We start from the raw sequence: 24,708 nt of genomic DNA on the forward strand, positions 1-24,708 counted from the left end.
CGTTCAGCCATCAGCTGTAATGCTGCCAGGACGTCATACAGCATTTTATATTTTGAGACTGATGACCACGGCAAGGAGAGCTGAAGTAATTGCTGTCAGTTATTTCTTCACTGCAGCAAAGCAGCTCCACAACCCAATGGAAAGAGGGGTCCATTCTGGAGCAGAACTGGAGCAGAACAGCAGGACACGCTCTACTTTCCACCTTTCATTCTTGAAGCTATGTTGGAAATCTGAGGGAATGTTTACTTCCACTAATTGAAATTAAAAAGCCATCTCCGTCCAACAACAGCCACGCTGTGCTCCAGCATCACCCTTCAGCCTTTGAAGTGCTGGACAAACCACCACTCCAACTTAGCACCAAAATGAAGAAACCCTAACAAAGGACCAATTCAGAGAAGAAAACCCAGCCAAGCACGTGATGGACGGGCTGCACAGCACCCACTGCTCTGCAGGCAGCTCTGCACCTTCTTGGTGGTGGCACACGAACCCCACGAGGTGACTGCAGGCAAAGCCCAGCTGTGCTGCGCTCAGGGCAGCCAGCAAGGAGCTCAGCGCTCTGTTCCACATCCTACAGCAGCGCCAACACACAGCCACTGCCGCGTCCTGCACAGAACCAGCGGCTCACGTCCAGGAGAGAACCGCAGAACGGTGTGAGTCGGAAGGGGCCCTCAGAGGCCCTCTGGTCCCACTCCCTGCCGAGCACGGGGACACCCCCGGCCCCAGCAGCGCTCACAGCCCTGCCCTGCCCTCGGGGGGCTGCGGGGACGGGGCAGCGCCGCCTCTCTGTGACCAATCGAAATCCTGCTCTTTTCGTCTGAAGCCACCTCCCCTCGCCCAGCGCACAGACCCCGCTATGGACTCCGTCCCCTTCCGTCTTACAGCCCATCAGATACCAAAGGGAAGAGTTAACGCTGGGATTGCAGCATCCCACAGTCACCTGAACGAGAGCAGAACCAAGTCATCAGCAACGAAGAGGAAGGAAGCTTCTCTGGAGCGCTCAAGTGGAAACTGAAATTCCAGCCCCCTTGAGCAGCTCTCCCTCCTGTCACATCCCTGGTGATTCCCCCACCCAACGCCCTGCTGCTGCCCCGACCTCCAGCACTGATTGCTGCCCTGTGCTCTGGCTGCACGCTCGCACCCAGCTCCCAGGAAGGAGGCGTCCGCAAGCCTTGAGAACGCAGAGCTCTTCCCTTTGTGCTCTGCAGCTCGGAGCTGTGACCGCCCTGCCATCCTGCCAGCCATCCCATGCTGCAGTCAGGTAGAACAGCACGGCTTCACCAGATGATAATTATACAAGAGTTTAAGCCTAAATCAACGCAAAAAGGGACTAAATTCTGAATTTTTTTCCAATGCGGATCCCGGATGGCACAGCCACACAGGCCAAGCACAGAGACCAGAGCCCCACTGGGACGCAGGGCGATTCCCACCCCTTCCATCGGGGAGTTCTGCAAAAAGGCCGACGCAGCCCCAGCTCACCTCCCGCAAACCACCGGATCCTACAGAAACCAACAGCCGAATATTCATCGCGCTCCTGTTTCCAGGAAGGCCAGGAACCACGTCAGGCGCCGGGCCTGAAGGGCTCCCTCTACGCTCCAGGCTGGTGCAGGCGCAGCCACAGGGCCACCGCGGGGCAGACGGGCGGTGGGAGCCAAACCCTGCACAGCCATGGGGCGTTGTGCCCTCGGAGCTCCGGCCGTCCTCATCCCACTTCTGAACAGCAGCTCAGCGAATCCATCGGATCATAGAGGGGAGGTTGGCCTTTGTAAGTGGAGATGGAGCGTGCTGAGGACGCAGTTGCAGTCGGTCGCAATTCCTTCAGAGCTGCTCGTCTCTGCCTCTCTAACAGACAACGAAGCTCAGAAGGAGCTTTTATTGACAGGCTTTGGTTTTTGTGTGCAAGCAGATGAGAAACGTAGATGAGATTTTTAAAACAAACCACAAAAAAAAAAACCAACAACCCATCTCCACAGAAATTCTGCTCTGCTCCCAACTGCTCAATGCTGTTGGCAGTGCGCGCTCCAAAAAGATTGTTCTCCTCAAAAAGATTACATAAGTTCAGCGTTGGCCAGATAATGAAAACCATCTGATCCCCTCCGCCGGGCTCGGGGCACGCAGAGCCTCCCAGGGCGCAGCTCCTCCGGCACAAAGATCCGCACCAGCTCAAGCACCAACTTCACTTTAATTCGGCCGGCCGCCGGCGGGCGGAGCGCGGAGCCGAGGAGCAGCGAGGATCGGCTCCGAACCGCGAGCATCGGCCGGCAAAGCGCCGCGCTGAGCTCGGCCCCGGCTGGGGGAGGTGCGGGGCTCCGCCGCCGTGGCCGTGCCGGCCCGGCTCCGCATCGACACGAGGAGATCCGCAAACGCTCGGCAATCAGATTTCCGCTCCTCGCCATTCGGGCCGTTTATCCCCGTAACGGAACCGCCGCTCCCGGCCGCGCCGACCGCGGGGCTGAGATCGAACGGCTCTCGGCAAACGGGGTCAGCTAACAAAAGAAAATCGGAACCGCGACTGCGAGCGCACCGCGCGGCCGGGCCGGGCGACGAGGACGAGGACGAAGCTCACGGCTCTTCCCAGCGAGGATCGCGTTATAAAATGGTGGCCGCGTCGGCCCGGGGTCTGGCGAGCGGAGCCGGCGGCCGAACTCCGGCCGAAGAGCGCGGGGCGCCGCAACTTGCGCGGAGATTCCCCGCACGGAGAGCGCCGGGCCGGGCGCCGCGGGGCCGGGAGCAGCTCGGAGCGGAGGGCCGCGGCCCCACAATGCCAACATGGAGGGCAGCACCGAGCGCCGCTCCGCTCCGGGGCCACTCGGCCCAACTGCGCTCCGGGACGGCGCCGGAACTTTTGGTGACCGAGCGGCGCGGGGAGGCGCAGAGAGACCTCGGCGGGGAGCGCGGGGCGGCCGGGTCAGAACCGGGCCAACTCCGGCACTCGGAGCGACTTGGAGGCGGCCGGGGGACGGACGGGGGCGGCGAACGGCGGCGGAACGGCCCCGTCCGGCTCCGGGGGCGGCCGAACTTCCGCGCGGCGCCGGGGCGCTCCGGCCGGGCCCGCCTGCCCGGGATCGGCGCCGGAGGTGCGGCTGCGGGCCGGGCCGCCACACAAAGGCCGTTCCCGGCAGCGCCATGCGGGCACTCACCGGCGGCGGCCGCACCTTGCAGATGCCGGTCTGCTCGGCGATGGGCCGGATCTTGTGGATGAAGGCGAAGGGGTCGGCGAACTCCTCCCAGCTGGGCTCGAACACCGGGCACTCGGGCGGGGGCAGGAACTCGGCCATGGCCCGGCCCGGGCCGCGCCGCCACCGCCGCCGACTCGGAACAATCCTCCGACAGCCGCCGGGGCCGCCGAGCGCCTCGAACGGGACGTGTGCGTCCGGCGGGTGGTGGGGGGTGGAAGGGAGGGGGCGGGGGGGCACGAAGCCAGAACGCGAGAGAAAAAGAGTCCGCCCCGGGCTGGGCGGGGGGAGGGGGCGGCGGCCGCCCCGCCCCGTCACGCGCCTTTGTGAGGGGGCGCCGGGCCGGGGTCGTCGTGGGGAGGGGGGCGACGCGGCCCGGGGCCGGCCGAGCTCTGAGCCGCTCCGGCCCCCTCCGCCCCGCTTCCTTCCTAGGCGCGGAACGAGCCGAGCCGCGCGCTCCGAGCGTTGGCCCCGCGCCTTTGTGCGCGCCCCGCGGCCCTCCTGCCCCGCTCCGCTCCCCCCGGCACCGCCGGTTCAGGGAGCGCCCGCGGCCCCGTGCCGCCGCCCCGGACGGCCGCCGGAGCAGCTGCTCGGTGCGGCGCACCCCGCGCGGAGCCGCTCTAGCGGGAAAGTCGAGGGGGGTCCCCGGCCGTCGGGCCGCGCGGCGCCGTGAGGGGCGCTGGGCCCGCTGTGTTTACATGCGCGGAGGGATCCGCACAGCTGACGGCCGCCGCTGCCGGCGCTTCTTTTTTTAAAGAGCCTCTCCGCCGCCTCCCGTTGGCTGCGCCGTGGACGCGTCACCGGGGGGCGGGGCCCGAGCGCGCCGCGCGGCCGCATTGTCTGTGCTCGAGGCCGGGCGGCCGCCGCCGGAGCTAGGCGGCATCGTTACGGCATCGTTACGGTTCCGTTTGGGGCCCCGCGCGGCGCTCCCGTGGTAAAACGGTTCCGCTTCGCAGCCGGAGCGCCGCGCGGACCGGTCCCGCCGTCCTCCCGAGCGGCGCAGGCCGACTCAGCGGCGAGACGGGACGGGGGCTCCGCGACCGCGACGGAACGCGACGTCGGCCGGGGACGCGCCCCGAGGCCCGGCGCCGCCCCCCCCGCGACGCGGATGGAGGCCCGGCCCCGCCGCGGCTGCAGCGCCGCACGTAGCGCACGTGCGTGCCGGCCCCGCCCCCCCCTCCCGTCCGCGCTCCCCGCACGGCGGTGCGGCTCCGCCTCGCTGCCGTTGGTGCCGCTGCCGCCCCGCGCGGCTCCGCCCCGTTCTCGCACGCGCGGGTCGCGTCCCGCCCGCCCCGGGGCCCCGTCGAGCCTCCGGGCACGGTACCCACGCCGACCCCCTCTCCTCCGCTGCCCGTCCGGCCCAGCCGCCATGTTCGGAGCGCGGCCCTTTCCTACGGCTCTGCTCGGCCGCAGGCACGAAAGTCCCCTTTTGTTAAGCAGAACCGCGCTCGTGGCCTTGACGAAACACCGACTGCCGGCCAAAGCTTCCTCCCCTCGAGTAAAACCCACGCGGTGCTACCGAAAGCCTCGCGTTACTGCGGAAAGCTCCCCTGCTGCGCTCGATGGGGCGCACGCGTGGTGGAAGGAGATGCCGGAGCAGTTTAATGGTCCTGGCGCCAAAACCGTCTGCAAACAGCGCCTGAACTTTCACCACGTCAGGTTCCCATCCCTCCGTTGTTCCCATAACGCAGGCATTTAATTCATTAAATTGTTTACGGGAAGAAGGAAGTCATAAACTACCCCAACTTCTGCTCCCTGTTTGAGTAAGAAGCTTCCTCAGGTCGAGCCGAACACTTCTCAGCGAATAACCGAAATGGAAACCGAGTTTAAAGAGTGCATTGAAGAGGCAGGGGGGGCTCGGCTGCAGCCCCCGGCGCTGGGGCTCACCCAGCAGGCAGGCAGGGCCAGCAGACACCTGCAGCACAGATGATGGGCTGAGCTCCTCCCGATGCCTTCTCCTGGCGGAGATGAGCTCAGCCGGCACCGCGCCCTGGCCTCGCCCCGAGGAGCCGCCTGGGCTCAGCTCCGAGCTGACGGCAGCAGCCCCGGCTCAGGGGGGTCCCGCGCGCTGCCCGCTGCTGTTGTACCGCCGCTGTGCCACCGCTGTACCTGCAGCTGGGAGCAGAAGCGGCAGCAAGTCTAGGCAAACGGGAGTCTCAACCTATTTACGTAAAGTACAGCACAGCTGTTTTGTGCTCTCATTTTTACACCGAGGGAATCTCCAGCAGCAGTCACCTCATACAGCAGGGAAAAAACTGAACTGCTTCCTCACCTTCAGAACAGCTGCTCTGTTCCACACCCAGAACTCAAGGGTCCCCAGCGGGGAGAAGAAAGCTTTGAGCAACACGACTTCTGTGGCCATGCCAACATCAAGGATGGGGAAACATTCCTGCATGTCAGAAGGCACCAAAGCCCTGTTGGGGATGGGCCCCTTCCGTCGGAGCCATGGTTAGAAGGACCGTGTTTAGAAGCACCATTTCTGCTAATAGAATCAGGTGCAAAGTCTCCTATGGGAAAAATACAATGCATACAATGCAGGTGCTTTACAGTGGAAGTTATTACAGGGGAAGACAAAAGCACTGCGAAGATCTTAAGGTGATCAGAGCAGAGAGAAAAGTTAAAATGACCCCCAAAATAACAAGATTGCCCTTGGAGGGAAGGTGAGGGGTCCAGGTCTGTATACCCACAGGCATCTCATCATCCCTGCGTGCTGCATAACACAAAGTGCTCTGCTGTACTCGGCGGGTTGGTGGCACAGCACTGCCTGACTTCAGAATCATCTGCCCTGGATTCTGATAAAGCAGCACACCTTACAGAAGGAAAGGCAGATTCCTCCCAGTTGAAATGAGAGTGCATGCCTTCTTGAAGGGTTTGGTAGCCCTGTTTGCTTCCAAGGATGTGCTGCTATAGAACTGAATGGTACAGCAGGAAGGGGCAAACAAGAACAGGAGCTGCTAGCAAGAAGCAGGAGCTCAGCCAGAGGAAGGCATCCTGAGTGCCAGCAGCCTCAGCTGCATCCCAGAGCACAGAGCTCCAAGTGCAGCCTGGTCCCACGGCACCCTGAGCCCTGGGACAACGGGAGCACCGGGAACTGAGGTGAGCTCTAGGAAAGATGGGAGCCCAGGGCTCCGAGCAGACAAGATACCTGCAGCTCTGGGCACTGAGAAACCTGAACTGCTCCCACAGACTCAGAAATCACAACAGGATGCTGACATCCCAGGAACTGCGCTGCGGGGTCACCAAGCAGCAGGCTGGGACAGAGCCGTATGAATCCAAGGCAGCGTCACCCTGCGGTGCCCAGAGAGGCTCCGTACCACATATGAGCCTATAATCAGCTTTTGGCCTTAAGTCACAGATAAGCGAACTCCACTGAAGCCAAAGCACTCCTGTCAACAGCAGATTTCTGCCCTATTAAAATACACATTCACAGCACAAGGCGGGGAGGGAAACATGCTGAGCCTTTCAGCTCTTTAACAAAATAGATTCCTGGGAACAAACAGATTTAGTAAGCAGGATGTATGACAGATCAAACCAAACCAGTTCACCTGGGCAAACCAGCCACGCGTATGAGCCTGCAAAGCAGTCTTAATTTCACCACCAAGGCTAGGAAAGGGTTTTACATTTTCCAGAAAGCCAGCTGCTCCGAGATACTGATGCACGTCAGTCTTGGAGTAAAACATTCAGTGTTAAGCTACCCCAGCCTCGGGATCCTGGTTAGGAATATGGAGGGATCTGCTGAGCAATCCTGGACATTTCATTAACACAGCTTGCAGATGTTGTACTGACTCCTGCTGTGGTGCCAGGGATGCAGACTGCTTGGCTTGTTTTGCCTTGGCTAATTTGAGTCCCAACAGCAGCATTTTCAATGGATAACAACGGGAACTTTGCTAGCAGCTTCTGCTACAAGAGGGGAGAAGCAGCAGTTTCAATACCTCAATACTTGGTGCTTTTTCCCCCAGAAGCTGTGCTCCAAACCCCTGCCCTGCTGTGTGCTGGCTGACAACACGCAGGCTTCACATCTGCGGTGCCTGCCGCGCTCGGGGAAGCCTAACAAGCTCTTAACTCTTCAGGCTGCAGGCTGAACGTGTCAGCTACAGGAAACCACGCGGAGGGGCCGCGCCGAAGGGGCAGGCAGGAAATCTGAGCCCCGTCTGTGGGCTGCGCCGAGCCGAGCGAGGACGGAAGTCCCCCAGCTGCACTGAGCTCCTGGCCGGGCTGCGTGAGCGGCAGGTAAAGGCAGATGGGAGCAGCTGGGATGCTCAGGTATGGGAAGCCCTTCACAGTTGTGCAACTCCCCTCAGCTTTACTTTCATTAATGAAGTTTCCAAAGTCTCATACCCTCTCATTAGCTGCCATTAAAGGCTGAAGAGTCTTACTCCAAATCCAGGGCCAGACTACCGTAGGCACAAGGATAAGCAAAGCAGCGCCGTAGGAAGCGCGGCAGAGGCAGAGCTGAGCTTCACACGCCTCCCTTCATCTCCAGCAGCTGCTGACTCACCCAAATTACAGCTGTACCTGCTTGCTAACAGCACCGCCTGCTCCAGGCAGGACGAGCCGAGGGTGGGAAGCTTCTGGGTAAGCGCGGAGGCTGATGAGGAGCAGCCACCCGTGGAGCACTGGGAGAGCCGGCGAGGGTGAGGCCCAGCTCATTATCTTAAGGGTAGTTCTAAAGTAGGTCAGAGTAATCTAACCCTAAAATCCCCTCTTTGCAGCTTCTTTGCATCGGCTGTGAAGGGAGCCATGGGTGACAAGCTCAGGTCTGGACCTCAGCATTGAGGAAAGCGACTCAGCCACGCAGCCCCTGCAGCACAGTGGGCTGAATGGAAAAACACAACTTGCCGTGATGCTCAGAGCTACAAAGCACATCTTTCTTAAAAAGGAAAGGGTAACTGCAGTGAAACAGAGCTCCATCGCAACCGTTCCCCCGAGTATCTGAACTCAGCTGTGGTTTCTGCATGGGTTGAGTGGAAACAGCAATAAAAAACCCACTGAGGAGCCCGTCCCTCCTGCCAGCCGTGCAGAGCCCACTATCACAGAGCACAGGCACGTTGCTGCGCCCCAGATAAACCCACTGCCCTCTGCTCAGTGACACTGCACAGGCCCAGGCAAGGAGAGAAGCCGATCTGGTAATAAACATTAATTAAAGCTTACAGCAGAGAAACGATGACGAACTACTAGTCGGGTTCCAAAAGGCAGATGTGCACAATCATTTAAGCCCTCATCAGTCACTAAAAAACACTAAAAATGAGTCTAAGAGCAGACAGACGAGTAGTCAGAATGAGATTGGGTTCCAAGCCACCATCATTCACAGATGGAGAGCCCTGGAAATATCACTTACAAAGAGGGTATAAGCATGGAGCAATGGCTGCAGATTGCTCAGATACGTTGGAGGATGTGTAAGAGCTGCATGAATTAAAGCAGAGGAAAATATTTCAGATAGTATTGCTGATAACACCGATGACATATGAAATGGCCAAGGTAGCAAGAAACCACATGAATCACAACCAGGCAGAATGATGCAGAATCTGGTCGATGGCATGTAGGCTTAGAGGCAGCTGGTGAGCCAGAAGGCATCTGAAGGAGAAAGGAGGTGATTAAACAACCTGGCAATGGAAAGAATTTAATAAACTCCTCAAATAAACACAAATCAGGCCCCTCAGAATGCACTGCATTTGGAGGGCTTTTCGAACGGCTTTTCCAAAAATCTGGACTGCCCTGGCAGGCCTGGCTTCCCACATCCATCTCCACAACCCTGAGCGCCTGGCAGATGATACAAAGCTTCCAGAACAGAGCATCTTTTGCAAGGGAGTGCAGGACTGGACAAGAAAATCAGCTGCCAGTGGCAACAAGCAGAACTGTAAGGCTTGCTCCTGATCTGCCAGCACCTGCAGTGGCCCAAACATGGCAGTGTTGGCTCTTGAGAGCTTCAGAAGCATTCTGCAATAGACACACGTGAGTATTTAATGCAGCTGATCAAAAATAAACAAGGTCTAAATCAACGTGCAGACAAGCTGTCCCTCTCAGCATTAGCAAGCAAATTTAATACACAGACACACTCAGTAGACACCAAATAGTTGTAGGCACTGCAGATAATGAAGGCAGCGCACATATGCTGCAATAGACAAAGCTGGAACTTAAACACACTGTTGATATCTGTAACAGCAGTGAACAAGTAAAGAAACAGCCGGAATTTGAAAACAGGAAGATAAACACTAAAAAGCAAAGAGAATAACACAAGAAACAGAAGTACTTTGTGTAGAAGGGCCAGGAACCATCGCCTGAATGGTGAGATGATCCAAGGATGAGGCAGCCCTCCACTGCTGGGCGCCATATGTGCTGGCTGCAAGACATTCACACTTCCCAAAAGTATCTGTGGACAACAGCAGGAATGGTTCTATAATGCACTGAGACGTGACTGGGACACTTCCACTGATGCGTGCACGTGCTTCTGCCTGCCACATCTACACTCCATTTAAGTTGTGAAGATCAAAGACAGAAACCATTTTGCCCCAGTCAGCACCAGTAGTAGAGGCTCAGCTCAGCTGCAGCTGCCCCATGGCACCCCAAGCTTCCCTCCTGCCCGCTGTGGCACTCAGGTGACCCTGTGCTGAGCCACCAGAGCTCATGAAACTGAGAGAGAGCTTTGTCCTTCTTCCTGCCCCAAGGTTGGATTAATTTTCTTATCTACTTCACACAAAAACAGCGTCAGAGCAGCACGAGCACAGAGGCGAGACCGCCTGGTGACAGGAGTGCCAGGGAGATGGGATGCAGCAGTTAGCAGTTCAGGCTGTCCCACAACAGCAGGCACAGACAGAACTGAAAGCAACTCCGTATGCAACACAGCTCTGACAGTGCAGAACTGCATGAAATCAGCTCCAGAGCCGCTGGAGGAACAATGGCTTTACAGAAGTGTTTCAGCATCTTTCAAACGCTGCCTTCCTGCAGCTCTCACCCACAGCAGGTTCTGCAAACTGCTTTGAAAGAACCAAAAAGCCACAGACCCTCAGTGCTGCCAAACAAAAGCAGCCCCTGCATGTGGCGATGGTGCAAGGCTGCAGTGTGTGTGAGAGCTGCAGCCACAGAGCTCTGACAGAAATGACAGGGAGATGCCTGAGGTCTTGGCAGCCTTCAAGAACACGGCTTGGAATTCACTCCCACCACACAGCATCGCAGTGTGCACCTCCAGCAGCCACCACTGAGAAAGCAGTCTGAATAAACATTGACAGCAGCCTTGTGGAGGCCTCTGTCTCACAGGAACAAAGCAGTGACAAAAAAGGTGCAGTGAGCACAGGCGGGTGGAGTTTGAGATGCTTTGGCAAAGGATTGATCTGGACTGAACACCTTCAGGAGGCACGGACTGCAGAAATCATCCGCATGGCTCCAGGACCGGCACCTGGAACAGAGGGAAGTTGTCTGTTCTGTTCCCTAACCCTGTAAAAGAACCCTCGACACCCAGCCCTTACTACAGATAACTCAGGTCTAATAAATGGAGAAATGAATCTAACCCACCAAACAAGGCACAGGAATTTGGCAGTTCTGAACTGCCCAGGTACCTCCTTCACCCACCTCTGATGAACTGCTGACTAGCAAAGCTCAGCAATGGGTTTTCAAGCAGCAATATGCAGGGAACAGCAACAGCCCTGCTCCATTTCAGCCCTGCTCCTGGCTGCAGGCTCGGTTACCCTTCCTCTGTACCTTCCAAGCTCTGGTCATGCGCAGCTCCTATACAAGACACAGTATCTCTATCTTTAATAGACTTCTTCCTAAACTTCTAAGACATGGAAAAGAAATATGAACTCAACATCAAAGACATTGAGAAAAAAAAAACACTTATGAATTTTTAGGTTTACACAAAACTTCAGCAATAAAGTGAAAACTGCCCTGTTTAGAGGATCTCTGCACTGTGACTATGCACAACTGAAGTTCTGCCTTTGTGAAGCATGCCCTACATAAGAGAAAACATGACCTTGTACAAAGGCACAAGTCCAGGCTTCTGTAGTTAGCAGCACTGCAGTTCAGATGGCAAGATCTGTCTGCTGCTGTTTGTGCAGGCTTGGCTGAAAATGGCAGCGTTGAACGACTGCTCCTTGCTCACCTTGCGCTGCCCAGGGATAAGCAGTACTGCAGCAGAGGGCTCAGCAAGGCTGAAGGCTGCAGGCCTGGGACAAGGTGACTCAACCACCTACAAGTGCACAGCAGCAAAGCAGTGAACTGATGCTGCTGCTCCCCCAGCTCTGCCAGTCATTCCAGATTTTTGCAATAAACAACTGAACTGCCACGGGGGTGCTGTTCTGCGACTCCCCTTGCTGCCACACAGCAGCAAAGGCACGAGGTGAATCAGAGAATCCTTAATACCGAGTCCATCCACACAGATAGCGCTCACTTATTGCCTCACTCAGAGGCAGTGGGTGGAAATGAAGTTGTTGCCCTGCATTTCCCCGCAATGGCACCAGAAGCAGCGTGGGACAGACCTCCCAGCCACGCACAGCCGGCTCACCAAGGCGCCTGCTCACTTCCTCCTCCTCCTCCCCGTGAGTCAGCGTTGCCCTATCAGGTCATGGCCACTGACTGCCAATCTCAGCACTGGAGGAAAGCTGTGTCACCACAGGTAAAGGTATTTTTAGCTCCCATCAGGTATCGCCTGCTCCGACAGGCACACGGCTCCTTCTGAGCACAAGTAGGGGATGCTTCTTATCTAGTGAGGCGCATTCAGCAGCATCTCCCTGCTGTAATTATCTCTGCTTTACATCTGATCTTCACTTGCTGCGAGTTATGACTACACTGAGGGTTCAGTGCTCACCAGTTAATGCAATGTGTTTCTCAACGCTGCTACCAAGCAAAGCAGCGCACGACGCAGCCTGGATGCACAGCGCTTGCAGCCTGAGCCCAGTGAACAAACAGGTGACAAAGCATCCCCTGTTCAACCTGTCAGTGGCAGCTTATCATTTTTCTACTTCTATTAAAACAGCACACGCTGTTTTTAACACGTGAAAGCAGAATGCATTCAGACCCAATGAGCACAGTGAGCGAGATGCCCCGGCTGGATCCAGGTTCTCAGAGAACTCAGACTCCACTTGTGAGCCCTCACAGCATGCAGTGCAGCGCTGCGCCCTGCAGCAGCTCATCCATGGCTGCGTGCCGCACAGGGAGCACTGGCGTAGTGCAAGGCAGCTCCCATCACGAGGGGAGCGGTGTCCTAAGAAAGGGAATCCTGGCGTACAGTAAAGCAATGAACTGCAGCAGCAGGAGGCTGCAGGCAGGCCTCACAAAACCAAAAGAATCCCAGATAGGAAGATGACAAATCACTGCTGAAAGCCCACGCTGAAGGTCAGTTCAGGAAAGCACTGCCTGCACCCCAGCACACAGGTTCTAAGGACAGCCGTGGCGCTGGCACCAGCAGTCACAGGGCCTTCACACAACCTGAGTCTGAGGTCCTAAGCCAAAGCCCTCAAACCTGTAAGGCATGCAGCAGCCTCCTCAAGCACTGCTCACGGCATTGCCAACACATTAGAAGTCTGAATACATGCAAGGAAATGAAGTCAATCTGACTTGCAATGAGTGCATCTGCCTCCTGGGCTACATCTAGCACATTTACTTAATTAGCTAATCAACAGGAAAATAAGTTGTCAAGAGGACTCTGAATACTCTACAGTTGGTCAGTGTCTTTCCCTGATCTCTGTTTCATTCTGCGAGTCCACATCAGACACTGCAGCATTATTTGGGTACCGTAGGTTTCCTTACACAGAATGTAAGGCGTTTTTCTTACCACAGCCCAGACTCCTGCCAAGCAGGTATAACTCACCTTCATCAGCTAACACAGGCTCCAGGCTTAGCCTAAATCATGTTCATCAAGTCAGAAGGAAAACAAGTAAGGTTGAAATAGGACTGGGAGTTATTTTCCACTCAAATCCAGTCTCTTACAGACTGTGGCACCGTGTGAACATCAATATTCAAGCACCATGACATATTTGACTATTCTCCCTTTACAACTTCCGTGGGAGAGATTTAATAACCACCCATCTAAGGCAGAAATGGAAATAGGTTATTTGGGGATCACTGTGCTTTGCGTTCCCAAGCCTCCACCCAGAGCACGCAGAATGTTTCAGAGGTATTCACATCTGCAGATAACTGCATCAGCCAAATCCTGCCATTACACCAGACACACAAGTTACAGTCCTTCCTTCTGCCTTCCACATGAAGCTCAACCAACAAACTTACCATTTCTGCAAAATAATCACTTCTAGGGAAAAGTGCTGATTGACCCCAACAGCTAACTGAGGTTCTGCTTCAGACTGAAGGCTCCGTGCAGACAGCAGGCAGGGACTGCAGGAGGACAAAGCAGCAGGGCAACCACCACAGGGCCCAGAGCTCCCCCTGCTTCTGCACACCAGAACATCATCTCCCTTTCCTGCTTGCTCTCTCAATTACTCACAAACACCAACTCTACTTTAGAGCAGTTTGGGAGCAAATCTGCACTATTCAAACAGCAGTGCCTTACGGACAGTAACTTCTAGCTGCAGCTGATTACTTTATTCAGCTTTCTCAGACAGCTGTCTTAGACTATGGACCGTTTGAGTACAGCTGATGAAGATACAGTGTTTGGACACTACTGGATGTCTTAAAGAAGTTTATTCCAATCATTAGACATGATTTACACTGCTAATAAGAAGGCCCTGGAGAAGACCTGCAATTCACTTTGGCTGTGTTCAGTATTCTTCGCCTTCGTCTTCTCCATCCATCGAGTCTGTGCCCACTTCTTCATAATCTTTTTCAAGTGCAGCCAAATCTTCCCGAGCCTCTGAGAATTCCCCTTCCTCCATCCCTTCTCCAACATACCAGTGCACAAAGGCACGTTTGGCATACATCAGATCGAACTTGTGGTCAAGACGAGCCCACGCCTCAGCAATGGCTGTAGTGTTGCTCAGCATGCACACCGCCCGCTGCACTTTGGCCAGGTCCCCACCAGGAACCACTGTTGGTGGCTGGTAATTGATGCCAACCTACGGGAGAAGCACAGAAGACCGTGAGTTTCCTCGTAGCATTCAGTAGTGACCACAGTCAAAGAAGGCAGAGGAAGCAGCTCTGCACAATAACACTAAGACTCATTTCTCAACACAAACCAGGTGCCCACCTACACATTTTAATGACAAAATACGCTTAATAAGAGCATTACGGCGATTAGCCTTAAAAACAAAACAAAGGCTCGTGATGTAACTGAGACTTGCCTTAAAACCAGTAGGGCACCAGTCCACAAACTGGATCGTGCGCTTGGTTTTGATAGCAGCAATAGCAGCGTTGACGTCCTTGGGGACCACATCCCCCCCGGTACAGCATGCAGCAGGCCATGTACTTGCCATGGCGAGGGTCGCACTTCACCATCTGATTGGAAGGCTCAAAGCACGCGTTGGTTATCTCAGACACAGAGAGCTGCTCGTGATAGGCCTTCTCTGCTGAAATAATTGGGGAATACGTTACCAACGGGAAGTGGATACGAGGGTAAGGCACCAGGTTAGTCTGGAATTCCGTGAGATCCACGTTTAAGGCACCATCGAATCTGAGGGAAGCAGTAATGGAAGACACGATCTGACCAATGAGGCGATTGAGGTTGGTGTAGGTCGGGCGCTCAATGTCCAGATTCCTACGGCAAATGTCATAGATGGCCTCGTTGTCCACCATGAAGGCACAGTCAGAATGCTCCAGAGTGGTGTGGGTGGTCAGGATGGAGTTGTAGGGCTCAACGACAGCTGTTGAGACCTGTGGTGCAGGGTAGATGGCAAATTCCAATTTGGACTTTTTCCCATAGTCAACAGACAGGCGCTCCATCAGCAGGGAAGTGAAACCTGAGCCGGTGCCTCCCCCAAAGCTGTGGAAAATCAGGAAACCCTGCAAACCAGTGCACTGGTCTGACTGAAAGAGAAAATACACGTGTCACAGCAGTGGTACAGGCATCACGAACCCCAAACCAGCCTACTGCAGACTCACGCAGCCACTCAAACCTGACGTACCAACGGACCAAGCTTCAGGAAAGTAACATTCAATTCTTGTACCATTAGCCATGGAAGCGTCTCCAAAAATAACAAAAACAACAACAAAAAACCCCATTCCAAACTGGTATTCTTAGCAGTTTTAAGTCACCAACATACTGGAAGACAACCTTTCCACTTCTTCCTAAGTTACTGCCTCAAAACATTTTCTGCTTCCATTCTCTGCAAGGCCAGTAGCATCATAGTTCTTTGAGTTTTGCCTTGCTCAATAAACTGCCTGACCCTCGCACTGACTGACATTCCCTTCCTGCACAAGATGCAGCACTGACCCGTGCCACAACTACTGCTACAATCCTGCGAGGGCTGTGGGCACGCAGCTTATGTCAGAGACCAGCTGTCAAACTGCATTGCTTCACCATTCTCAGATGAAGCCAGGCTGCATTCCCCAGCAGAGTGCTGCACGATGCCTACCTTTATTGCCAGGGCTGACAGGGAGGTAAAACAGCTTCTGGAGGGAAACTATGACCACATTTCTCAGGTCAAAGTCCAGACTCGGCATCAGAGCCTGCGGCAGCCAAGTTCTCGATACCAGCTTTGATCTGCAGAAGCTGCATCTTTCATAACTCATTTAGCATTCCATGTTAAAGCACCAGAGGTAAACTCTCAAATCTTATGCAATGAGAACACCCTGCCTTTGTGATATTGGTGAAGTACATGCTGGCTGCTCTAGAAAAGGGAACTCTAACCTACATTGTCATCCTCAGGATCACCACATGAAGAAAGCACCAGGGAAACTGAGCTATCACAGGCCACTGAGATTTACTGGTCTTCTATTGCTGCTACAGTAAAGCTGAGTCAGAAGTTACAACTGAAGGAAATTCCAAGAGAAGTCTAAGCCATGTGAGCTAAACCAACTTAACCTTCCTTGCAAGAGCCCCAGCCAGGCCATAATCCCTTTCCAGCAGGAACCATGCAGATCAGAAGATAATCTCACACCCGGCTTTCTGAAGTTGAACACGAAGACATAAAATGTTGGGCATCTCATCAGCACTTCAGGCCATCTGAAAGCCCCATCCAACAGGAGTAACTTCAGCAAGCTGAGGATAAGGACGCACGCAAAGTAACCGCACAACTTCCCAACCATGCAACAAGTTAAAGCAGAACTCATAGGCCTATCTGTTTTGACAGCCTCATCTCCAAATCCTGTAAAACAGGATAAAGAATCTCATCTGAGTGCTTGCAGTGAGAGGCCTTACCAGTTTCCTGATGCGCTCCAGGACCAAGTCAATTATCTCCTTCCCAACTGTGTAATGACCTCGAGCGTAGTTGTTTGCAGCATCTTCTTTACCAGATATCAGTTGTTCGGGATGAAAGAGTTGCCTGTATGTCCCAGTCCTGACTTCATCTGGAGAGACAAGAGAGTTTTTTAAGACGTTGCTTTTCCAGGTATGCAGATCCTTCGAGCTTCTGAGGCTGTTCAGACTGAGGTACCTTGCCCTTATTTACAGATAAGAAGGAACTGGTTTTCTTGCTATCAGCAGATGGTGCCCAGTGCCCAGCATAGCCAAAGCGTGGGACACCTGAGAAAATCCACTGCCCAGAAAGCCGCCCCATTTTCACAAGCAGTTTTTCGCTTGCCAGAGCTATTTGCAGCCAGACTACAAAGCAGAATCACTGTGCTGAGCTGGGGACTCAACTTCTGATGCTCATCTGCAAAGAGGGTCTGAAGCACCGCCTTTCCCCACGTTTCCCAAGTCATCCACACTGCTGCTGCAATGGGCGCTCAGAGCCTGCACTGCTGGCTTATCACCTTCTTTCCTTTCCTTGTGCTTTCTGCCAAGGGCAGAAGGGAATGTTCTAAAGGAACAGACGTTATTCAAATATTACTAGAGCAAAAGTAAACTCCAGCATTAACGGCTCTTGCATGAACAACTTGGAGAATTATGAGGAATAACCCTTGGCCAGCAGGCAGGAGAACCCAGCTGCCCTCTGCACACCTGCTCCTCGTATTTGTGTTTCACCATGGGAGATTTAAGTCACTTCCATCAAACTCTGGACAGGTTCCTGCCTTACTTCCTGCAGGAAGCTCTGGCAGCATTTTACACACCACGCACAGAGCTGGTGCACGCATGCTGCAGTCCTTGCTTTCACCAAGGGCAGCATTATTAGGAAGCCCCAGCAACCCCCAGTGCTCACACATGGCATCTGTAGGGTGCTGCACACAGAGATGTTCTGAGACAGCGCAGCGGGGCACAGCGCTTGCACAGGAAGAATAATCAGAGCAGCATAAGGACAGAGTGCTGACCCCCAAAGGCCCGCGATGTCACCCTGCTAACAAGAGGCCCAGCTCCTTCAGCACTGCCAGCATTTCATCAGGCGGCCTTTTGCCCACCTCCCATGCTGCACTTCCATCATTAGCGAGCGCTAATGAACACCGCCACGTAGAGCTGCCCCACGGCTCGGCAGCTGCTCCTCCAGCAGCAAGGCACGAGCTCTGCCAGCTGCTCTTCCTCACCTCCTTCCTCAGCCTTTCCTGGTTGCTCAGAGCCACCACCCGGCCAGCAGCAGAGGGAGCAACAGCTGTGGGGCTCAGGGAAACTACAGCTGATGAGCCACAGCTCCTGGCAAAGGGTCAAAACGTGCCCTGCTGTGGACACAGCATTAAAGGACAGGGTTTAGTGAAGGACTCAATGGGTCAGACTGATGGTCGGACTTGGTGACCTTGAAGGTAACCTCCAACCTAAACGGTTAATTCTATTTGAATGTTCAGCCTAACCTGCCCAGCAGCCTGCCTCCTGCAGGTCACAGAATGGTTTGGGCTGCTACAATTAAAGTAAGCTGCAGGGAGCCCTCACTCCTGGGGTATATAGGAGTAGCTTTGGCCTTTTCACTCCTTCCCTTCACAACTTTTTACGTATTAAACAGAGCACATAAACACAGCAACTGTACAAGCATAGGCAGCGCAGATCTGAGCACCCAGAGTCACCACTGAGGGCAAAGACAGCCCCCAGTCTGACTCAGCAGGATTAGTGAGGCACAGACTGGTGACAGAGCAGCCAGCAGCACGCAGTGAGGGTGAGCGTGAAGAGCCAGCGCTGCCACAGCAGGGGATAACACTGATTTTCAGGGGAAGGGGGGTGGTCACAGATCGGGGGGCACAAAGTCGAAGTACATGTTTAATGTATCTGATTTTAGATGTGCAATTGAGATTCATTTCCTCAGACACAGCAGGACAGAGGCCAGAACAGTGCTTTGAGAAAGCAGAGGAATAATGCTATACACAAGAAATCTGCTTAATGAGGTATATTACAGCTTTCTAAAAAGGCACCTGTGCCTACTGAACATCCCACTCCGTGTGCTTTCAAGAGGTTATAACTATCTTCTGCAGCAAAAGCGTGTGGCACGTTCAGAATTTAATTCTGCAGGTTGGCAGAAGGTGGTGTTTAATCCTTTGGAGTCCTACTGAACACAGAGCCAAGCGCCCCCCATTACCAGGAAGATGTAGGCAGCCTTTCTGCAGTAAGAATTCAAAGCCCCAAAGCACTTCATGCGTCAAGGAATGGATCCCTTGGGCAAAGCGTGCAAGTTAAATCCAACCTGGCACTACAGTCTCCTGCGTACATCGCTGTATTTACCTATCACTGCTGGCTCCAGGTCCACAAACACAGCACGAGGGACGTGTTTTCCTGCTCCAGTCTCGCTGAAGAAGGTATTGAAGGAATCGTCGCCTCCGCCGATGGCTCTGTCGCTGGGCATGGTCCCGCTGGGCTGGATGCCGTGCTCCAGGCAGTACAGCTCCCAGCAGGCATTTCCAATCTGCACCCCGGCCTGACCGACGTGGACTGAGATGCACTCACGCTGTGGGAAGGAAAAGCTTGGATCACTGGCAGAAACAGCAGCTTCCTTGTTTACAAAACATTCAGCACACACAGCTTGAGCTCCCATATTGCAAGGCTGTTTGAACATTGGCCTTACTGTCTTGGTGTTAAGGGCACCGGGCACAAACTCAGCAGGACAAAAGATCCTTTCAGCCACCCACCTGGGAAGACCCTTCGGGACAATGTCATCTTTACAGACTCATCTCTCCTCTACCCTCAACCAAACCGGGAGAGCTGAACTCATCTGAGCCCTTCAGCCAACGTTTGTGATCACAGGCAGTGATTTAGATGAACTGATGACTGCACGTCACTGGCCTAAGCCTCCAGAAAAACACCCCTGCACTCCAAGCCCAGAAGCCAGAGGGAGTGAAACCTCCCTAAGATCCATGGCATCCACCATCCATCTCGGTTAATGCACGTAAAATCAGAAAAAATACCCCGATCACTTCAGGGAGCTCCACCAGGAATCCTTCCCTAAGCAAACCCTTCCTGTTGCTGCTGAAGGCTGAAACAGGCCCCACATTGCACTGCTGTACGAGTGCTAAACTGAGACTGAACAAAATTGGGCCTCGTTTAAATCGTGCCAAAACAGGAAGATCATCCATAGCAATTCACAGATTCCCAAGGTGCATTTGACATCCAGAGCACAACGCCAGCTTCCTTCACATTGCAGCACACAGCTCTGAACACCAGGAGCCAAACCACAACTGAACCAGTTCCAAGCTCCTGAGCTGTGGCATTTCACGTCCTTCTTTTTACCAACTTCTCGTTCTGAGTGACGGAGCAAAATGCAATCCACAAGAGCTGAGCACAGGACAGCTTTGAGTCAGTCACACTGGACTACTCAGGCCCTATGAGTGGGTGATACAAGTTGTTCCCTAAAAGTGCAGGGTAGCGGGAGCTGGAACAAATGCAAGAAAGCACGAGCAAACTCTCTGTTTCTTTGGGAGCTCCACCTTCAGAAATCACAATCTATTTGCTAAAGAACAGCGCTGTGGTTGAGAACACGCGATGAAGAGGTGAGAGCAAGCCCCATCTCAGCCGTACATTCAGACACACAGCTTCCAGAAGAGCAATGCACAGCCTTGCTGCAGCCAACCACACAAAGCTGCTGCCAGCCCACTGCTCTCCAGGGCCACAGCTTCATCCCTGTCCAGGTGGGAGCAGTGGGCCTTGCAAAGCACTGCCATGGCAGAGAACAGCCAACCCACATAGCAAAGAAAGCAAGAGGAAAAGCAGCTTCAGCACACAGCCCAGCAAGGCTGTGCTGTCCAAGAGATGCCAGGTCACAGCAATGAGGTCACGCTGCCCTTCAGGACAGCCCACGGCTCTTTCCTCCACTGAGAGGGAAAATACAGAATTAATTCCCCCACTTCAGCCTCACACCTGCAGTGACACCTACTGCTGAGATGCGCTTTGTTAGCAAAGCTCCCAGGCAGCTGCGAAGGTCACCGACGGGACGCGTAGGGACCAGCGTGCCCCCAAAAGGTGAGACGTGGAAAAGGTCGAAATAAATATCAGCTTTCCAGCATCAAATGAACGAGTGGCACTTCTTGAAATGACACCAAGCAAGGCCGTTCGTTACAAAGAAAGCCTCGGCCTGGGCAGCACAACCGTGGTGCCGCGTTGAACACGTGTATGTTTACTTCGTGCAGCACCGAGGGCAGAGCGAGCGCCGTGCCCTGGTTCGAACAGGGCTGCAATGAACTGGGAGGCAGCGCTGCAGGAAGGACCCCGGGGCTCCTGCACAAAGCATGCCGCACGCCCAGCAAGGTGCTGCATCTCAACGAGGCAAAGGACGCGCGGTGCTGCAGGAGGAGCCGCTCTGCTGAGCGCGGCTGGGAGCCGAGCGGGGCGGCAGGGCGGGCTTCACCGCGACGGGAGCAGCCACCGCCGGGCTGCAACGCGAATGTCAGCGGTTACGGATATCCCGTGAAAGCAGAACGGGGAGAACGGGGAGAACTGGGAGCGGCTCCCGGACACGGAGCGGCACCAGGAAAAGCGAACAGCGGAACAAAGGCGCGGAGCGGGGCACGGCGAGCGGCGGCAGGACGGACGCACAGCCGGACGGACGCCGACCCGCCGCTCCCCCCGCGCCGCCTCCCCCAGCGCTGCCGCCCGCCGCTCTCCCAGCCCCGCTCTGGAGCCTCCCGGCCCAGCGCCGCCATGTTCTGAGGAGCCGCCACCATTTTGGGACGAGGCCCCGCACGGCCGCCGCTCCCCGGCCCGCCCGCTCCGTACCCGCACACCGCGGCAGACCCGCGCCTCCCGCCGCGCACGGGCGGAGCCGCCCCGCCCCTCCACGCCGCGCGGAGCCGAGCAGCGCCGGCTGCCGCCCCTCCCCCCGCTCACCATGGCTTCGGGCCGGCAGCGCTGGGAGCGACAGACGCGCGACGGGTCTGAGCGGCACCGCAAACGCGGCCGACCTTCCCGGGACGGTTTATATAGCGAGAGGGACGGGGCGGCCGACACCCCGCGCGTTGCTCATTGGTTCAGCCTCGTGCAGAGGCGTCACCCCTTCGCGGTGCTATTGGGGAGTCCGCGAGGCGAGACGATCCGCTCAACCAATCGGAGACGGGCAGCAGCCGAGCGGGCCGCGCCGTTGGCCTGCAGGTATGAATTTCAACTTATTGCGCTAACTATTGGTCGATTCATAAAGAGGGGCGGGGACGGGGCGGGGCTTCGCCTTCCCGCCAACGGAGGCCAGCGCCCATTTTCTCACCTCTGGCGCTGGGCGCGCTGCTCTCCAGGCGAGCTGAGAGGACTTAAACGCAAACGGCCGCGTAGAGACCACTGAAATCTGTGCACCCGGAGTTAAAATGCCCCAACTCAGGCTGGGTGTTAACAGGAGCAGTGTAAAAACGATTCAAAATCCCTGCCGCGTTTCTTAACATTTATAAATCAGCAAAGAGCTGCTTTGTGAGCAGCGCTGCAGCAAAATGCGGGCGGCCGCTCCTCCCTCAGCCGAGCTGCGCTTTCCAGGGCAGGACGCGAGCTTTAAGCAATGACGAACGGGACGCTGTTTTCTTCTTCCCGAGCAGAAGGCATCCGTGCACATTTCCAAAGCAGCCCTCATGTGCCAGATTCCAGAGCGAGCGGAGCTGCGGCCAGCCGTGAGCTGGCCGAGCCGAAAGACGCTGCTAAGCACGGCCCAGCAGAGCCAGCAGCTCCAGGGCAGACGGATGGATGCCTTCAGCAGCCCCGGCTGCGTCCTCTCCCCGGCTCTCAGGGCTCCTCCAGCTGCTGCTGAACGATTGCAGCAGGTTCCCTCTGGCAGCGCTCCGACAGCAGCACAGCGGCTGCCTGCCTTCCTCCAGGGAACGTGGAGACTGCTGGAAGATGAGGAACGTGAAACGGAACAAACGCAGCTGAGATTCAGCGCTGCCTGCTGCTTCCCCAGCGAGAATCCCGGATAAATCGTGGATAAATGCAACCTGCGATTCTTACAGCGTGGTTTCTTGCCCCAGGAATGCCAGCTCCTATTGACACCACAAATGGCTCTGAAAGGCGTTTCAAAGACAGGCTGCCTGCAGTTCTGACCTGTCCTGCCAGACAGCACTCACCCAGGAGGGCAGGCTGCTGGAAAACCTCCACTCTGCCTCTCATCGCTTTGTCCTCCTCTGGCAGCTGAGCTCCAGCTGCTTTGGCAGAACATGAGCTGCTTTTTAGCCCAGGTGCATTCATGGGATTGGTGCCTGCCCTGAGCTGCTCACAGCTGTGCCAAGGAAAGAAGGAGAGCAGAGCATTTCTCCGGGCAGAGGCTGTATCTGAACAGTTCACACTTTAACCGAAGGCAAAATCAAAGCCCCCGGAAAGCGACCACGAGGTGTTTGACCACGGGACACCCCTGCCAGGAGCCACTGCCATTCACACAGCACACTGACACCCAGGTACGCAGGAGCGAAAGCTGTGCTGCCAGCACTCTGCAGGTTGAGCTGTGCCATTCCAAATGAAGTATTAGGAGAACGATGCAAGAACCAAATTCCCTGAAGGGATTCCTGGTTTCCTCTTCAGAAGGAAACTCAGCCCTGGTGACCCAGAACCTTTTTCCTCCCACTTCCCTGCCTCAACTGCACCAGCAGTTCCCAGCACATCTGTGAGAAAGCTGCGTTTTAAGAGTGGGGCTGGCGAGCAGCACAGCATGGAAGAAGTATTTACACTGATATGCAGAAGAGGAGTTGGTTAAAAGGAGCGTAAAGCTGGCTTTTATCAAAATCTTCTCTCTGCACTTTTATGGCAAACTCTGCTCATCTGCTGTGGTTTCTTTCCATGTTCCCCAGCAGCTGCAAAACACTCGGTGGTTTTAGGCAAAATACTTGGTGGTTTCGTGCTCCTTTGATTCCAGGCTTTGTTGTAACCTGGCTTTGCAGGAGGCAGGGAAGCATTTCCCTGCACTATTTGTTTAAGGACCCTGAAGCTATTTCCTATTATTTCCTTCCCTCCTACTTTGCTTGTTCCTGCCAAGGAATGTAATGTTAGGCACGTAAAATAACACTCACAATCTTCATAATACATTTCAGATATCCCAAACACTCACACCTCGTAAAAGCTGCCCATGTGGAAGCAGCAGTACCCGATTACAGAGCTCTGCTGCTCTGCGAAAATAAGCAGTGCAACTTAGGCAAGAGAGAGAATACCAGTGCTACACTCCTAGCAGAACTGCCCTGTTTGCATCCATCCACAGCCCCTCTCTGAGCCCTGCTGAGCCCCTTGTTTTGACACGTGATGGCAGTTATTCACACAAGGGTTTGCAAACCAGAATACAGACTGGGCTGCAACCACCGAAAGATAAAACGCTGTGAGAACCAGAGCTGCTGCGGGCTCCTGCAACACACAGCCAGGTTTGTGACCATCTCTGAAGAGAGGCCACTGCTGGAGGCAGCATCCCAGCACTGCTCCTGCCAGCAGAAGGGAACTTACCTCCCATTTAATGTGCACGCAGCTCTTCTGACATTCTTCAGCTGTGAGACACTGAATCATCACACTCTGCTGATCCAAGTCCTTTTCAGGATGGAATCTCTGCATTCCTCCTTCCTGAACGCATTGCCATCCTGCGTATTTTCTTTATTTGCCACTCCATCAGCCTGTGCTGCCCAGTATCTGCATCTCGTTTTATTTCCAAGTACTCAGTTAATAAAACCACACCAGTTAAAATACCCTTACACACACTTTAGGTACCATATATTCTTACAGGTTACAGTTGTCAAGTAGGGCGAGATTTTAGAGAACCTAAACGTTAAGGTCTGGGGCAGGGAACATCAGCATCGGACACAGCCTGACACCTGCAGCGTCCCCGGCCGTAGGTCAGACACCTCACGGATCAGCACAGCAGTCCCCTCCTCCTCCTGCTCTGCCGGGGCTGTGCCACAAACCAGTCACCCCACAGACATCCCAGCACATTTAGAACGGCCACGACACAAGGAGGAGTGACAGAGCAGCCGTGAAGACCCGGGACGGCTCCCAGCACAGCTCCCAGCACGCGTGACACCGAGCTGCCCTGCAGAGCCACCCTGCTGTGCTGCTCTGCAGCTCTGCCAGCAGCGCTGCCACTCCCACGTGGGCAGAACCGGCTGTGCCGTGTGTCCTGCTGTGCCGTGTGTCCTGCTGTGCCGTGTGTCCTGCTGTGCCGTGTGTCCTGCTGTGCCGTGTGTCCTGCTGTGCCGTGTGTCCTGC

The 24,708-nt window shown here is 55.2% G+C and overlaps 2 protein-coding genes across 3 annotated transcripts in view; both read right to left on the reverse strand.

Annotated features, from left to right (window-relative positions):
• KDM5B (lysine demethylase 5B) overlaps positions 1–3,290 on the reverse strand; it is a 28,305-nt gene extending 25,015 nt beyond the window's left edge. The window contains exon 1 of one of the 2 annotated variants that reach the window (XM_042838648.1): positions 3,138–3,290. In XM_042838648.1, the coding sequence (XP_042694582.1) occupies positions 3,138–3,275 (138 nt within the window). In that variant the 5' untranslated portion in view covers positions 3,276–3,290. Of the gene's footprint in view, positions 1–1,476; positions 1,540–3,137 lie in introns of those variants that run through there. The other variant, XM_042838649.1, reaches the window with a different exon arrangement.
• Positions 3,291–13,783: 10,493 nt separating this feature from the next.
• On the reverse strand, positions 13,784–21,456 carry LOC122171233 (tubulin alpha-8 chain-like). Its single transcript, XM_042838650.1, is given in 6 exon segments — positions 13,784–14,173; positions 14,399–14,494; positions 14,496–15,080; positions 16,414–16,562; positions 18,793–19,015; positions 21,388–21,456. Coding segments are annotated over 6 exon segments (1,350 nt in total). The 5' UTR covers positions 21,391–21,456; the 3' UTR covers positions 13,784–13,879.
• Positions 21,457–24,708: the final 3,252 nt, after the last annotated feature.

Source organism: Centrocercus urophasianus, unplaced genomic scaffold, assembly GCF_019232065.1.
Source record: "Centrocercus urophasianus isolate 14NV4802_14NV808 unplaced genomic scaffold, USGS_Curo_1.0 seq_88, whole genome shotgun sequence".
Lineage (NCBI taxonomy): Eukaryota > Metazoa > Chordata > Aves > Galliformes > Phasianidae > Centrocercus > Centrocercus urophasianus.